Source organism: Sciurus carolinensis, chromosome 1 (assembly GCF_902686445.1).
Source record: "Sciurus carolinensis chromosome 1, mSciCar1.2, whole genome shotgun sequence".
Classification (NCBI taxonomy): Eukaryota; Metazoa; Chordata; class Mammalia; order Rodentia; family Sciuridae; genus Sciurus; species Sciurus carolinensis.
The window spans coordinates 90,736,023-90,754,007 of NC_062213.1; the positions used below are offsets into that span (position 1 = coordinate 90,736,023).

The 17,985-nt window shown below is 35.0% G+C and overlaps 1 protein-coding gene across 1 annotated transcript; it reads right to left on the bottom strand.

Moving 5' to 3' along the window:
- Window positions 1-10,127: 10,127 nt before the first annotated feature.
- LOC124987402 (olfactory receptor 10J1-like) lies at window positions 10,128-11,060 on the bottom strand. Its single transcript, XM_047556618.1, has one exon. It carries the CDS (start codon window positions 11,058-11,060, stop codon window positions 10,128-10,130), a length of 933 nt encoding a protein of 310 aa, XP_047412574.1.
- Between the last annotated feature and the right edge of the window lie 6,925 nt (window positions 11,061-17,985).

Below are 17,985 nucleotides of genomic sequence, written 5' to 3' on the forward strand. Positions count from 1 at the left end.
TTCAAATTGACTGCATTCTCTATACTGTTATCCTACCTGCTTTTTCACATAGCAGTACTTTCTGGGTGAATTCACAAATTAGTACATGAAGATTTATCATACCAAAGCTCGTTATGGAGTACAAATAGAACTTAATTTATCTGGACTACCTAAGTTTCAATGAATGTTCAAGATGTTTGTTTTGGCATTTATTAGGTGTATAGTAAAGAGATTCATTGTTCATATATAATTGTTGCCCTTCTGGGAGTATGTATCTATAGGATACATTCTTGAAAGTAAAATTCTTTGGTCAGTGATTCATTCATTTAAAAACATAATAGGTATTGCAAAACTTAAACTGAAATAGAATGTATCCTTTAAATCCTCTCTGACACTGTTTGATGCTTCCTCATTCCTACTTCCATCAATCACAAGCATCACTACCTCTTTAAAAATCTGACAAGCTGATAGGTAAAAATGGTGTGTTATTTTGCTTTGAAATGTTATTCCTTTAATTATGAATGAGGCTGTGTATCTTTTTATATGCTTATTAGCCTTTGTACATCATTTGCTGTGAATGTCCATTTACATATCTTGCTCATTTTTCAAACTATTATTTTGTCCTTTTCTTATTATAAGAATTCTATGATAAGAAAATATGCCCATTATTATACATGTTGCAAATATTTTTCTAACATTTATCATTTTTACTGGTTTTGTGGATTTGATATTTTGCCAGTATTATATTTATGCATTTATCTCTTGATATCAGATTTTATTGCATTTGCATTTTGATTAGTGCTTGAAAGGACCTTCCTAACTCCAAGATTATTTTTTAAAAGTACCCATGATGTCTTCTATACTTCTTATGCTTCAATGTTTGATTCATCTGAAATTTAATTTTTGTGAGAAATGAAATGGACTATCTTTCTTAACTTGAATATAACTTTTTTAATCCCAATAATTAGCTTATTGTCTCAACACCATGTACAGAATAGTAAAAATATCTCATAATGCTAATACCTTATTCTACCATTGCTAGATTTCTACCACATTATTCTACTTTGGAAAAATGATTTCTCATTGTATTCATAGAATTTTAGGGAGATTCACCATCTTTAGTCTTCGCAAAATGGAAGATTTCTATGCAAAGTTAATATTTAAAAGAAATGCTTAATTTTTTATATGTTCGAATAAAGGTTTAAAGTATTATCCATACAGAAAATGCACATTCCTTGTTCCTATGTATTTGATCTATTTTATTTAGAAATGGAGCACCTTTTTATATTTTCTAAAGAGTTATTGTCTTTGTCTCTTATCTCTTCAGCTCATTCCCTTAACCCAAATATTTTCTCATTTGTGATCTCTTATCCTGCCATCTTGATGACATTGCCTTTATTTTATATGTAAATTCATACTTTTTCTTTGCTTTATTTAGTATTTTGTTTGTTAAAAACAAACAAAAAAGCAAACAAAAAAAGTATTTAGGTTGTTAAAAACAACCCTTGTTTTTAACCTATCTTTTGTTTCAGATTGTGATTAAATGCACTAAAAAAACATAAAACTATGCCTTCTAATGGAGAATGACATTGGTGGGTATCACCAATAAGTGGAGGTGGTCAGGGAAGGAATCTCTAAGGATTACTTCTCTTTTCAGTTGAACCTCAAATGATAAACAACGAATGGGAATGAATGAATGAACAAGAATCTGGAGAAGGAAATCACCTTAAATGGGAGGAATAATAAACATAAAGATACTTCATTGGAATAAACTTAGTAAGTTGGTAGTTACTGAAGTCATCAGTAGGGGGTTAGTTATCGGAGATGAGGTCAGTTTTAATGGTATGATTGGTGAGGACAGGAAGGGCTATACAAGCCATTATGAGGAAAGTGGACTTTATTCCAAGTACAATGGGAATCCACTAGGGAGTTTTAATTAGGGAAGGGCTTGATTTGATTTCATATTTAAGAGATAGCTTTGTGATGTAAAACATTGGAAAAGAACAAAAAGTAAACAAGGAGAGGATAGTGGGGAAAAGTTATTTTCTGGCAAGGATAGTCTTAGCAGAAATGGAAGGAAATGAGGCAATTCACGGTCCATTTTGTATATGGAGTTGACAACACTTGTCAAGAAGTACCAGTACCCAAACTTATTCTTTCTCTTTTTTCAGTAGCTTGGGGAAAATCTAAGTGGTCCTAAGTTTCTTCAGTGGCACAATAAGCTGCTACTGGCTTTGAGATCTTAATGCTCCCTTTTTCTAACAATACTGCTTTAACCAGGAAGCACCTATTGTTACATAATCACTTGGGTGTCCCCTGCTCCTTTTATAAATATGCCATTGTTATGCTATAATCTGTCCATGTATGCAGAACCTAAACTGAAGATTAATGAGAGTCTGGGGAATCTTGCACACTTTGACACTTCTCCGAAGATTATGCTAATATAATCTTATTTTTCTTTATACTCTGTGGTGCTAGTAGTACTTGCATCTTTTTGTTCCTTTTTTGCAATTATAATGCATTGATAGAGTCAAGGGTGGAAAAGGGAGAGAGAAAATCTCTCAAAAAGACTCACTGGCTTTCCATGGGAGAAACTGGGCAGGAAGAGGGTCATTAGATTCCTAGATTGAGGAATGTCCCTGGTCCAGTAAGTCCTTTTGCTGAAATTCTCCTCCCTTACCAGAAACAGTTGTGCAAAGGGGTGGTACTAGCAAGAGAGACCCCACCAAAAAACCCTGCTCTGGAGGCTTCTTTTGCCCCATGGAACTGACACTTTTCTCCCCTATCCAGACACAGGACCATGATGGGGATGGGGGCACTAGCAGAGTGATTACAGCACAAATGCCGGACCCAGGTAAGTCTCAGCATCCTCTACAGGCAGAGGGCATATGACCCTAACAGACACCTGGCCCAAGAAGGATCTTCGTCCCTTCAGGCTGAGACTTGCCTCCAGTTAGCAACGCAACAACCTATTTATTCCCTTAGGCAGTACCAGCAGGGGACACTGGGAGTCCCAACAGCACCAGAAAAACCAAGCAAACCAAAATCACATCGAAAGTGCTGTAAAAATTAAACAGTTACTGGAGCCACAGCTTACAAAAGTAGGCCAGAAAAACTGGGTGAAACACTGCTAAAATAAATGACTTAAATAGAATCCAGAGTCTTCTAACAGATTGACAAAAAGTCTAGGACACAAATTATAAACCAATAACAAAAGACAACAGGGAAACCTTTAAACACACGAAAAACAAGCAATATGCTTTTTAAAAAATTCACTGGTCAGTGTGCATGTACAAATATGTAACAACAAATTCCATCATTATCTACAACTATAATGTGCCAACAAAAAAAATGTGAAAAAAATCCATAGGTCAAGGACAAAGTCTCAAAAAAATAAAAAATGCATAGGAAAGAATTGAAAATGAACATCCAACATACATATTACAATATGTAAATATACCTAAAATCATGCTAAAGAAATTCATGTCACTGAATTAGTATATTATTAGCAAATATCTCAAATCAGTAATCTAAGCTCCTACTTTTAGAAACTAGAGATACAGTAGAAACATAATTCCAAACAAGCAAAAGGAGAAAAATAATAAAGATAAAAGTAAAAGAAACTAGAAAATATAGACAAAGTCAATGTAATAGAGCAAGTTCTTCACAAAAACTCAATAAAATCGATGTCTAATAAGACTGACAATAATAAAAAAAGAAAATCATCAGAAATGAAATAGGAAATACCCTACAGATTATGTAGTTATTAAAAAGATAATATGGAAATAACATAAGCAACATTGTGCTTGTAAATTCAACAACTTGAAAGAAATGAACTAATTTCTCAAATAAATTCAAACCACCCAAAGTCAACCAGATAAACTGCATAATTGTGTGATTGTTAGATAGATTATGAGTAGTCCAATAACTATTAAAAAAATCTAATTTATAATTTAAAAGCTCTGAAAAGGAAATCTCTAGGGCCTGATGGTTTCACTGAATGTTTAAGGAAGAATTAACAAATTTAAAATCTCTTCTAGAAAATATAAGAGAGGAGAAAAACTATTGACACTTTAAGAAGCCAGTGTTACCCTGATACTCAAAATAGACAAAAGTAGATCAAACAAATTATAGACCCATATCTCTCTTGACTTAGATGAAAAACATCTTCAAAAAAACATCTACAAAAAGTATTACAAATGCAACCATGTATAAAAAGAACTATACACCTTGAGCAAATTGGGTTTATTATGGAAATGCAAAGCTAGATCAATATTTTAAAAATCAAATAATAGTATCCACCTTAACAGGTTAAATGAGACCACATGATTATATAACTGACAAAAACCATACCCTTTTACAACAACATTTGACAAAAACCATACCCTTTTACAACAATAACTCAGCAAGTTAAGAATATATAGAAATAAACTCAGTTTGATAAAAAGCATATCACAAAAGGCTATAGCTAGCATCATACATGTTTCATGTAGAGATGGAAGTTCTAGACACTAAGATAAGGCAATCAAAGGAAATAAAAGGCACAGATTAGAAAAAAAGAAATAAAACTATCCCTGTTTGCAGATACCCTCATATTTTTCCATGTAGGTAATCATATTGTCTGCAAATAGAGAAAAACTCCTAGAATAAATAAATGAGTTAAGCAAGGTCATAACATATGATATCAACATAATAAATCAATTGCATTTCCACTTTTCAACAATGAGCATGAGAAATCTGTCAGTAAAACACAGTTTCAAGATTTCTCGAAAGAAAATGAAAACTTAGGTGTACACTTAACAAAATATGTACAAAGTTTGTGTGCTAAAAATTATAAAATGCTGATAAAAAAGGCCTTAATGATAATATATTAATGAACTGGTAGATACAAAATGGCAAAGATGTCAATTATTTTCAAATTGATCTTTAGATTTAATGCAATTTCCAAATTCTAGAAAAATTTTTAAAAGAAAAGTTTATTCTAAAATTTATAGAAAAACATCTTGAAATAACTAAAGAAAAATTGACAAAGAAGAATAAAGAGAAGTAAAGCAAGGGGATTTACTTCACTTACACTTACTACATAGCTACATTAGTTAAGACAGTAGAATCAATGAAACAATAGGCACCTAAATCACTGGAACAAAATAGAAAACCCAGAAATGGATTCATAGAAAAATGCTCAAATGACATTTGACAGAGATGCAAATTGATCAATGAAGGATGACAATCTTTTTTATCCCACATTTTTAATTGGTGCATTATAGTTTTATCTATTGATGGAATTTGTTGTTATATATTCATACATGTACACAATATAAAATGTAACAATAAAATTTGACCGATATCATTCCCCAGCAATTTCTCCCTCCCTCCCCACCTCCCACCCCTTGGTCCCTTTCAACTATTGATCTCCCCTTTTTTAATTTATAGTTTTTATTTTAAATTTTTTATTTATTCTAATTTGTTGTACATGACAGTAGAATGCACTTATACATTTTGATAGATCATACATAAATGGAGTATAATCTCTCATTTTTCTGATTATATATTTTCATGAGATCTACCTCCATCTTTCTTTTCCTTTTCCTTTCTTACTTCCACATATGAAAGAGAACATATGACCCTTGACCTTCTGAGTTTGACTTATTTCGCTGAACATAATGGTCTTGAGTTCCATCCATTTTCTTGAAAATGACATAATTTCATTTTTCTTTATGTCTGAATAAAACTCCATTGTGTATATATACCACATTTTCTTTACCCATTCAAAGAATGACAATCTTTATAAAAGATTGGCCTAAAGCAACTGAACTTCTACAGGAGAAAAATAAAATCTTGACCTAAGGCTCACAGCTTACACAAACTAATTAAAAATCTTAAATGTAAAAAACATAAAACCATGAAAAAATGTTTAAAATTTCGTGGAAGGATACAAAAATCCTTGATCCTAAAGGAGACTCAAACCAACAGAAGATTAATGCTATTTTTTTTTTTATTAGGGAGACTCAAAAATCATTTAGATGTCAATTTTTCATGAATTAATTTATAAATACAATGGGATTCCAATAAACTACCACTGGAGTTTGGTTTGCTTGCAAGTATGACTGTGTTGCAAAAGGGAGCAGATTAGATAAGCTGCTTCTAAAAATCATGTGAAAAATGTTAACAACAACAACAAATCCAAAAATATTCTGAAGAGGAATAATGACAGACAACTAACTCTATTAGATGATAAAACATTAAAAATTATGATAATTAATATTCTTGACACATGGAATAGATATTTAAATGTAACAGAATAGATACTCTATGAATAGACCAAAATTCCCAGGAGAATGTAATATATGATATTACCAGCATTTTAATTTGAAGTGGAAACAAATGTTAAAAAAAAAATCACAGGAAGAAAATGCCATCTTCAAAAAAGGTTTGAGTGTTGAGAAATACTCATATTTAGAGGCAAATAGGGGGAACTACAATGAAAAATTAACTGAGATAAATCTTCATTTAAAAATTAAAAACCAGGCATGGTGGCACATGCCTGTAATCCCAGCGGCTTGGAAGGCTGAGGTAGGAGGATTGCAAGTTCAAGCCCAGCCTCAGCAACTTAGCAAGACCCTGAACAACTCAATGAGACCCTGTCTCTAATGAAACATAAAAAAGGACTGGGGATGTGGCTTGGTGGTTAGCACCCCTGGGTTCAATCCCTAGTACCCGCCCCCTAAAAAAAAGTTAAAAAGTGCTGAGCATGGTGGCACACACCTGTGATCCCAGCTACCTGGGAGGCAGGAGAATTGTAAGTTGAGGCCAGCCTCAGCAACTTAGGGAGACCCTGTCTCAAAATAAACAAATTTTGAAAAGGGTTGCGAATGTAGTTCAGTGGTAAAGTACTCCAGGGTTCAATCTCCAGTACCACCAAAAATAAAAAATAGAAAAATAATTAAAAGCTCTACAGAGTGTTTTCAATTATTTGAATACAAAGAAGATTTCATAGATAGAAGGAGAGGACAAATGAAATCTCTAAGTTTGCTTGTGTACTTACATTGCCCATTTATAGAAGAGGTAGGAACCAAGGACTAGATTACTTTAAATGTGCCTGTTTTTTATTTGGGTTTCTAAACTAAGCCCTTGGGGAAGATGAAGATATTCCAAATGTACAGATTCAGGTCCATAAGACCTAAAAACGAGTTATCCTTTCAAGAGGCACAGCAATTAATTTGGCTCTACATATGGTCTGGGACAGGTGTGCAGAGAGAGCTAATAGAATGAATACAAGGGAGGCACTTTAGGGAGGCCCCTGGGTACCTCCTGCTTCTTTTAACCAGGACTTTTGCTTACTTCTTCAACTGTAAACATCATAGGAATCTCATTCTACCCCATGGCTCTATCGGCTACTCTGAGGAGCTGGAACAGTGCAAGAAGAGGAAAAGCGCCCTCCACCCAGGAGGAGGTGAACATTTCACCCTACATGTAGGATGGAGATGCCAGTGGCAGACATAAGTGACATCCAGTCTAGGGAGGCAACAACTCCCTCCTGATGAACACTTCCTCATTATTGGGATACTGTATTTTTAAAATAGAATTTTCTATTCTGGGGAAAAGAATTTATGACAGAGGATTTTTTTTCTTGAAGATCTCAAATAACAAGTAAATGTTTTCTGAATTTCCACAAAACATACTCTAAGAAGAAATACTGTGGAGAGTAATCCAATGTTCCCCTTTTTAAAAATTATTATTATTGTTCCACATTATTCCAGGAGACATTCATTTGCCCCCCGGGAAGGATGGACTCAAAGGAATCCAGAATTTTTAAAAAGCCAATTGAATTTCAAAAAGCCTTTTTAAAAAGAAATAATAAATGAAACATTTGTATTGAAAGCTGAAATCATTTTTTTAAGGTTAGTGAACTTTTCTAGAGAGGAAAGCCTCTTTTCATTTACAAAGAATGATTTTGAATATCAAAAGCCTCAGTGCTAACTGTACTCTGTATATGAAATGTATAATACAGACTATAGAGTTGGGAAGAACTGAAGTTTCCTGTCAAAATAAAATAACAGTTTTCAGACTTTGGAGGAGACAACATCATAGCTGGTTGGATATTGTGGAGGACCCACTCTTGCTCCCATCCTAACTAAACCCTGACATGGGGCGAAGGAAAGGACTTGATAAAAGCAGAAGGGGTGTGAGACCTGGTGGATCAGAAGTACATTAGCAAAGCACCAGGTGTGAAATTCAATGAAATCACATGGAGTCCTGTGACATGATAGAACCAAATGTGCAACTGAATGCCCAGGTGCCTCAAGAAGTGGCTGGCAGAGTACCAGGGGACCTGAGGGGTCTGAAGATCACTAGCAAGATGTGAAGTGATTAAGAGCTGATTAAGAACATGGAAATGCCAGAGTCCTCCTGATGGATGGCAACCAGAGTGGCCATTGGTGGGTATGTAGCTCTACACAGTCCAACATGGGGAGGTAGAAATGACCATTAACCAATTACACCCAAAGTAAGAAAACAGGACATCTTGACCAGAACTTGCTTCACTCCAAGATTAGTGGGGAAAAGTGGAAGGAAGGAGAGGAGCAGAACTTTGAATGTTACTGTTTTTACTCATGTTGTGACTTATTAACCATTAACCATTAATTGCCAGAGTTTACATAAAGAAGTCCAGATGACCTTTTCTCCATCAAGTGGATTAGAAACTCAGAATTATGGGAGTAGAGAGAATGGTGAAACTTGCTTAGATTTTATGCATCTGCATATGTACCTTATAAAATTCATAATTGGTTTATGCATTTTAGGTATTTTGAAAATATTTTACAAAGAGAATGCTATGTACTCATATTTCTTGTGCATCTTTTTATAAATTTCTGATTTGCTCAATAATTAAAACTGTTAATCTCCATAGTTTTATTTTTCACCTATTTGGTCTTACAAATTGATTCTGAAATTTACCCTCAATCTTTTTTTCTTTTTATCTTTTGAGGTGAGGAACAGTAAATAATCTCCTATTATTCCATTTCTACCTTGGTTGATTTAATTTTTTGGAAGTTTTTATGTCAAAATCTCTAACTATTTACTTTGTTCAGTTTTTCAAGAGTCATGAAATTATCTAATTTTTTAGAAAGGCATTGTGTTGACTCTTCCATATTTCTATTTAATTCTCTTCTCTTGCCTTTATGACTTGGCTTACAAAGGGAAGGAGAGGATATAATCTGAAGGACTTTTTCTAAATTCTTGTTCTTCCTCTTAACCCTTATCTTTCTGTCTTCCACTTCTCCTGCTTGCCTATCACTGAAAGCTACAATTTGGATGTTTCTAATTTTTCCTTCTTCTTAGCCAAATTCATAGCATCTTTCAGCAGTCTTCTCCCTGAGAGTTTCTCCTTTCTTCCTGGAGCTGTTGCTCTTGTCCTTGAAGAAGGCATTTTTTTTTTCCAAACTCACAAGACCTTCTCCTTCATATTGCTTCTCTTCAGCTAGAAGCAAAGAATCAGACTTGTCACTTGAGCTCTGCTCACATGGCCAGTGTCCTGTGGCTGTCATATGCTGATTAGAAGTCTTCTCCAATCAACTTCCCTTCACTCCCTACCCCCAATCCCCTAGTTCCCTTTCACTTGGAGTTCCACAACTGGCTGATAGAAATGTACAGAGTGTTGCTTGGAAATATTCTCTCTAGAAAGTTTTTAACTTGTTCCAAACCCAATTCTTAAAAGTCATCTGTATTTTTTCTTTGCTTATCTTATTAAAACACAAGACAATTAGGCTTCTACACATATCCTCCTAGCAACTACTTATTAAAGCATCCAAGTAGTTTTGTTGGGTAGTGTTTTTAATGTGGTTTATACTTCAGCAAAATGGACTGGTCCCTTTAAATTTAAGCTTGAAAGGAACATCAGATCACACTTTGACCTTGTAATCATCTTCTGGAGTAGGGCTAATGCTGTCTGAGTACAGATCTGTCCAGTGAACTGTATTTTTATTATGTTAACCAAAAAGTTGAGGAAGTGAGAATTGAGAGGGTAGTTCCCCTGTCCCTGAATGGGATGTTTGAGACTTCACTAATCACATGAAACCCTGGCTCTGTAACTTTACCTAAGAGACTCCCTCTGGAAAACTTACATGGTCATAGGGAAAGAGATGATTGTCTTAGGAAAGGGATTTCCTACCCACCACTCTGCGCAGAGCGTCCTGGACTTCTTTGTTCCGCAGACTGTACACAACTGGGTTTAGTAAAGGGGTAATGACAGTGTAGGTCACTGAGATCAGCTGGTCCTGATCCTTGGTATTCTCTGACTTGGGTTTGAAATAAGCAATGGAGGCACAGCCATAGTGGACAATGACCACAGTCAGGTGTGAGGCACAGGTGGCAAAGGCCTTCTTCTGGCCTTCAGCTGAGGCAATCTTGAGAATGGTGGAAATAATGAGAACATAGGAGACAAACAGGAAAGTGGCAGGGGCTGTGATGGCCAGGAGGCTGATAATTAAGGTCAGTATATCGTTGATGATCGGGGTAGCACAAGCCAGGTCCAAAACAGGTCGAACATCACAGAAGAAATGCTCAATCAGTGTGCTGCAGAAGGACAATCTGAAAATGGCCACAGTCTGAACCAGAGAGAACAAGAAGCCTGTGGCACAGACTGAAGATGTTAGCGTGGCACAGACCCTCCAGTTCATGACAGTGGAGTAGCGAAGCGGGTTGCAGATGGCCACGTAGCGATCATACCCCATTACTGCCAGCAAGAGACAGTTGGTGATGGCAAAACCAAGGAAGAAAAAGAGCTGAGTCCCACAGCACTCCAGTGAGATGGACTGGTTCAGGCCCACCAGGCTTGAAAGCATGCGTGGGATAATGACCAGAGAGTAGAAAGTCTCTGAAGTGGAGAGGACACTTAAGAAGAAGTACATGGGGGTGTGGAGATGGTGGTCAATACGGATAATGGTCACAATGATGACATTGCCAGCCAGAGTTAGCATGTACAGGGCAAGAAAGACCACAAAGAGTGTGAACTGAAGTTCTTGGAAATTGGAAAAACCTTGGAAAACAAACTCTTTTACCTCTGTGCTGTTGGCTCTTTTCATTGAGGACATCAAGTCTGAAACATAAAGAGAAGGTCAAAACCAATTATTAACATCAGATGCTGCCTTGACCTCAAATACATGCACAAAGCAAAGATGCAATACACAAAAACCCAGTTCAAAACTGGATGGATCAGCTTCCTTCTTCAGCAACATGGCAGACCAGACTCTTGGGCTGGAAACAAAGATACACAAAATTTAAGCAACATTATTTAAAAGTTTGATGTACAACATTCTTTCCAATACACCTGTATCTTTAGAAACATGATCACCTATGGCCCATGAAATTGTTCTCGATAATTTCTTAAAAATAGATATTCTTAAAAGATAACCCACCTCCTTAGACCATAATGTGATTGTTAGAAATTTCAAAAAACATGGTAACTTGGGAAGTTGTAAATATCTGGTAATCTAACCCATTGTCAAAAGAGGGCCTTATAATGATAATTGGAAAATATCTCAAACTAATAAAATAAATCATATACCAAATCATGCACAATGTGTAATTAAACATTATTAGAGGTAAATGCGTAGTTTAAAATGCTTACTTGTTGGAAAAGACAAAGCTGAAAAGTTAGTAAGTTGAGCATCCATTCTAGGACATTATAAAAACAAGATCACAAAGAAAGTAGAAGAAAAAATAATAATGATAAAATAGATGTATAAAAGAAGGATAAAATAGAGAATATCAGCAAAGGTAAAAATTTGGAAACTTAATATTAAACGACAAGGGAAACTGACCAAAAAAAAAAAAAATAGAAAACAAGATATAAATAAACTACATTATGAGTTAATAAAAAGATACGGTCACAGCAACTTCAGAGAAAAGATGAAAAATAATGTTATGAGCAACTTTATCTCAATAAAATTTTAGTAATGAAATAGATATATTTATAGAAAAATATTCCCTACCAATATCAAGAATTAGAAAACCTAAAAATCCCTTGAGTGTTTAAAGAAATAAAGATCGTTGTTCAAAATTACAAATAAACCTCTGGGCCAAGACAATTTTACCAAAAGTGTTATAAAACATTCAAGGATAAACTAATTCCAATATTACACAAACTATTTTAGGTAAAAGAAAAAAGAAAAATTACTCTGCACTTCATTTTATGAAACTATAATTATCTTGATACCAAGCTTTGAACAATCTCATTCACAAATAACAGATGTTAAATTCTTGAACAAAATATTTTCAAATAAAATCTAGCAATGTATAAAACAGGCACAAGACAGGTTTTATTTCAGAATGGAAAACTGTTTAAAATTAAAACAGCCCAGTTATATATTTCTTCAAATAAACTATTTAAAGGAAAAAAAGCCATATGATTATTTCAAAAGCTGTTCAAAAAAGCTTTTTAAAAATTCAATGTCTGCTTTAAGAAGAACCCTTGGAAAATGGAGAATAAAAGATTCTCTTTAAGCACATAAAGTCTGTGTACAGCAATTCTACAGCCAACATCATATTCAGTGTAAGATACTAAAGGATTCTGTTTAAGATTAGGGACAAGATAAGGTTGAATGCTTCATCCACTTCGCTTCTATCTTGTATTGAATATTCTAGCCAGCCCAGGAAGGCAAGAGAAAGGAAAAAAAGATATAAGAATTGAGAAGGAAGAAATAAAACTGACATTCTTTAAAGATAGTGTTCATAGAAAATTCAAAAGAAACTATTGGTAAATTATCAGAATTATTAAGAGTTTAGCAACCTTCTAGTACAAAACTGATACATAAAAATCCATTGCCTATCTGTCCTTCAACAAACTGATAGCAGATTACACTTAGAGTTATCACTTATAACAGCTTCAAAATACAAAGTAATCATTACAGAAATCATAATGAAGGTCACTAAAAAAGGCTGAAATAAATAATTATATTCCTGAATTGGAAGATAATAATTTGAAGAGTTCAATTAATCCAAAATTGATTTGTGATTCAATGCAATTTGATCAGAATCCCAAATGGGTTGTTTTGGATTTGTTTGTTGGATTGATGGTGCTAAAATTTAGATGGAAGTTCTAAGTTCCGAGAATAGCCAAAACACTCTTAAATAAGAAAAACAAAAGGAGAGGATTTGTCTTTCAAATGTCATTACTTATTATAAGGCTATATTAAAAGGCTACAGTAATTAAGAAAATGTGGTATCAGCACAGGAAGAAGCAATCACATTACTGAAAGAAAATAGAGTTCTGAAAAATAATGAGTATATATTGTTTATATAGTGGGGTGGAGAATATCTTCAATTTTGTCTTCTCTCTCTTTTAAGGCTATCCTCACTACTGTCTTCACATCTATACATCCCTCTCATCTTGGTTTTTTTGGATTCTTTCTTTGATAGCACTTGTCATATTCAACTGAAATTATTTGTTAGCTGACTTTGTTTTTTGATGGTAGAGTTCACACCAGAAGTCCCCAGAGTCCTGCCCAATTTTTGCCTTTTAGGCTTTTGATAAGTATGTGTTAAAGGAACCAACGAATGAGGTACTTCTAGTCTAAAGGAGGAGACTCACACCTCTGCCAGACACACACAGAAGCACTTGGGCACACAGAAACCAGGACAAAGAACTTAAGTGAGAATCTAGGCTTCAAAGATCACAGGCAGTAAGAGGTAGAGAACATGGTTTCTTTTTTAGGGTGATTGCAGGCATGTGGAGCATATGAAGCACCCAAAGAAAAGGCAGAAAAACTGGCATACAGATAAACAGGAAAGGATAAAGTCTACAGAGCTCATTAAGTTGCAGAAGCTGAGAGGCTGCTAGAGAAAATAGACCTGAAAGATGAAAGGAAAAGATGGATAGATGAACTAAATGTTGGTCTGCCATTATCAATAAGAAGGGACATATGTGATTAATCTTGAGTTAGTTTTCCAATCCTCCATTTGCATCTTGGTAAACAGCTCTTTTTCCAGGAAAGCCAGTAGAATGTTATGTGAATCTTTTTTGCATATATCAGCTTCCTTTATTCTTCAATGTAATAATGCTCATACTATTCAAAAATAGCTATGATAGAAATGTGAAGAAACTTAATTCCAAAAAGGATTAAAGAGTAGCCTAATATCACACATAGAGTTCATGACAGAACTAACTTAGAAAACCAGTTATCTTGACACTAAACTTGAGTCCTTTTCTACTGAAAAAATCTCAATTCTGGAAGAAGAAATTCTTTCAGTTTCAGCTGAGGCACTAATCGATGTAACACTGACACAAGGAAGTGAATGAAGCCTGGAATTTGGGAAGACATTAAAAAATAGAAGAGTTCATTGAATCTTATTTAGGGTTGGTTTTGATGTCTCTGTAAAGAGACGGAGGAAATGGGTTAATGTAACACAATTTCGTTTAGCTCTTGATATGGCTACTAACATCTGGTGGGAGGGTGGGGATCAGGAAAGAATGGTGTTCTCACTTTGTTTGTTTGCTTGCTTAATTTTTTCCTTTTTATCTCTGTTGCTGCAATTCTAGCATCTGTATAGAATCCCCAGCTTCACTATAACTCATATGCACATCACACACACACACACACAAATGCATGCACACATTATGACAAGTACATATTTCTGGAAGTTGTGATCCTGATGCTCTATGTTACCTTTCTGAAAAAGGTCAGGACAAGTCACCTAACTACGCTAATAAAATAAATAAGGTAAAGTCAAAATAGCCTATAGACGTTGAAAACTGATGGAATCATGAAGTTGACCCTGAGACTCTCAAATGCTGAGGTAGTTGGGAAACAAAATGCAGATACTAACATTTGGTTAAAATATACTATATCCTCTCCTATTTAGACAGGCTACATAATTTAAAGTTGAGTAATAACTCTGCAAGGAAATAAAATACTCGTATTTTATTGATGGAGAACTTGAGACTCAGTGGGATAAGCTACTTGTCAGATTCACATGTCTACTAATTGGCAAGACCAGATGTGAAACAGGTATGTCTGACTACTAATCCCATGTATGCCCACTGAATCAAAATCCTATTGAATGAATATTCAGGCAAGGTGTTCAAGTTAGAGGGGGAAAGAATAGCTGTAGGAACAATGTCCACTTCTCAGCCTTGCTGACTCAAAAGATCCCTGGGACATCAGGAGTGGAGAACAGCTCTGGGATTATAAAGGTTGTCTTATTTACTGTCTTCCCCACAACTTACAGCAGATTCTTTCATTGTTCAAAAAGGAAAATTAGAGAATGTTGTATTTCACTTTATAGGCATGAGTTCTCAATCAGCCATTGTGCAAGTTACAGGGAAAGTATGAAATTCTAATGTCAAGAATATCATTAGGAAACCAGAATGGGAAAAGGTAGAAAATCAGAAAATTTATAAGCAGTTCTCCTCCTCTTTGTTTCTACCGACAACCATTTACTTCTTGCAAACCTGGCAAAGGAAATAAGAGAAATTCTCTTAGGAGCTGGTGTATCTGAACTTGAAAAGAAAAACAAGAACTGAGATGGACTCTCTCCAAGAGATCTGTTATGGGAGAAATTGAAAACCTCAAGCCGAGAAGGTCAGCATTTTCTGAGTGTCAGAGAAAGCTCATAGTGGCTAATTCAAGGCTAGTACTTACACTCCCCTTGCCTCAGTGTCTTCCTGTGGGGTTGAAACCTTGGGAAACCCTACATACAGACACTCTATTTACTCCCGAAAGAGAAGCAGATTCACTCTCTCTAGGACACCAAAGACTTCCCCTCAAGCATCACTCCCAGGCACAGGAGTAACCAGAGAGTTCGAGTCTGTACCCTAGGGGCCTCATTAGACATTTAGGCAATTAGTAGAACAAAACTCTTTGCCTTTGGTTACTAATTTGTAGAAGTAGCTTGCATCCTGTAAACTGAAATGTGTTCTGTTAAAAAATCCAGAAGAAGCTTGCTAAATAAAATCATTCTCTATTTTTCTATATCTGAGAATGATTTCTTCATCTATTGAATTAACAAGTGTTAATGAACATCTTCTTATGTGCCAGGCAGTAAGCTGAGTTGTTAGGGATATCATCAGGATGAACTCAGTCATGGTATTTGCTCTTACAGAACTGTAGAGGAGAGATACGTATAGAGCTGTAACTGATCCATAGTATCTTTATGCAGATTTGAGAAGAGAGCCTCTTCTGGATAGATTCAGTCCATGTACACACTGCTTGGTAAACAGACAATGTATTTATGTAAAATGGCTTACCTTTCTATAACCAGATGGAGCTCTGTACCAAGATTTATAGCTTGTCAATAGACATTGGGCTGAATTTTGTTAACTACACTCCTTGATTAGGTGTCTTTGTGCAGTGTGCAGCCTACTCAATAAGGTATATTTCAAACAAATAATTTCACAAATACGTTGTTACAAATAAAAATGAACACTACAAGGAAAGAGGTAGGATAGTATGAGAGCATACAATGGAGGAGAAGGTTGTCTATTAGTCTTGATTTTTCTAAGGAATGATGTTTGAACTGGAAGGTTTAAGATAAATGTGAGTCGACCAGGTCTAGTTAGGAGAAAATTTAAGATAGAGAATAAAACATGAGTGAAAGACTTGATGAACTACTGGCAACAACTCATTCCAAAAAGTGGAAGAAAGCCAAGTTGTGCATAGAGAACTTGAGGGAGAGATCATGTTAGAAGGTGAAAAGGAATGAGGATGTTCAGGTTTGTACGACTTCAAGCTTATTGTCGGGCTGATGTGGAGCCAACAAAGCTTTTAAGGAAGTGAATAGCTCGATCAGATGTGCATTTCAAAAGGTCTAATTGAAATGTGGAAAATGAATTGGAGAAGAGCAAGTTCGGCAGCAGAAAAGTCAATTAAGGGGCTACATTATGTTCCCGGTGTAAACATAATGGGAGTTGGAACTAGGGTAGAAGACACGGAGACAACTTTGGCTTGTTGGGACATAAAACCAATTCATGATAGGCATCTTAGGGTACCTATCACATCAACAGACCTGCCTTTACTAAGCAGTGACTCAAAAGTCAATTCTCAGAAAATGTTTCTCTAAAGAAAAAAAGCCTGGCATTTTTTCAGAAACCTGAAGGTTTTCTGCACTGCGATCTTCTTATTGCAGCTTGTCAGGATACGGACTCAATTCATGATAATGGAGAATTGTCATAGCCTTTCTCCCAGTAGGTCAACTAGAATGCTTGAATAAAGGATTCACCATATTCCCATGAGAACAGATCTTTATATTGCCACAAATATATATTGTAAACACACATACATATCTATCATATAAAAAGGAATTCTGAGTACACTGGATCTACTAGTTTATAAACCTTTAATGGTAGAGCTGTTTACACTTATTCTGTATTAACTTCAGAGCCTTCTCTTATTCTTGGTCTTAGATAGAAATGAATATCATAGGTTACTCTGGAAATTGGCTGAAGTAGCAGATGTGTGATATATTGCCATGTGTCTATCTCAAATAATACATTTGGAAATTGGAAAATAAACCAAGGTGTGTTTGGGAATCCCCGGGTCCACTCTAAGCTAAAATCAAGCCAAAATTCCGTTTTTTATTTGACTTTCATGATCTTTCATTGTGAGCTGTATTTGGTATCCAGGCATAAGTGTTACTTCAGAGGCACTATCTGGTAATAATCCTAAAGGATGTATGTATATATATTATATACATTATATAATTATATATTATATACATTATATATATTATATATTATATACATTATATATTATATACAGTATATATATTACAATATATATATTCTTTATAATTAGTCACCCTCATGAATGAATGCAAGTTCCTTTAGGGAAAGTTACCAAAAAAATTACAATGCTTATAAAACATCTTTGCCCAGTGTCAAGGGAGTTATCTTTAAGGGGATTTGGCTATTCATGAAGGTCTGGGAATAATAGCTGCCTTTAGTGTGAGAATTGGGTGAGAAGTCATAATGCTCCATTATGATAACTCAAGTTAGGATTGTGTTTATCATCC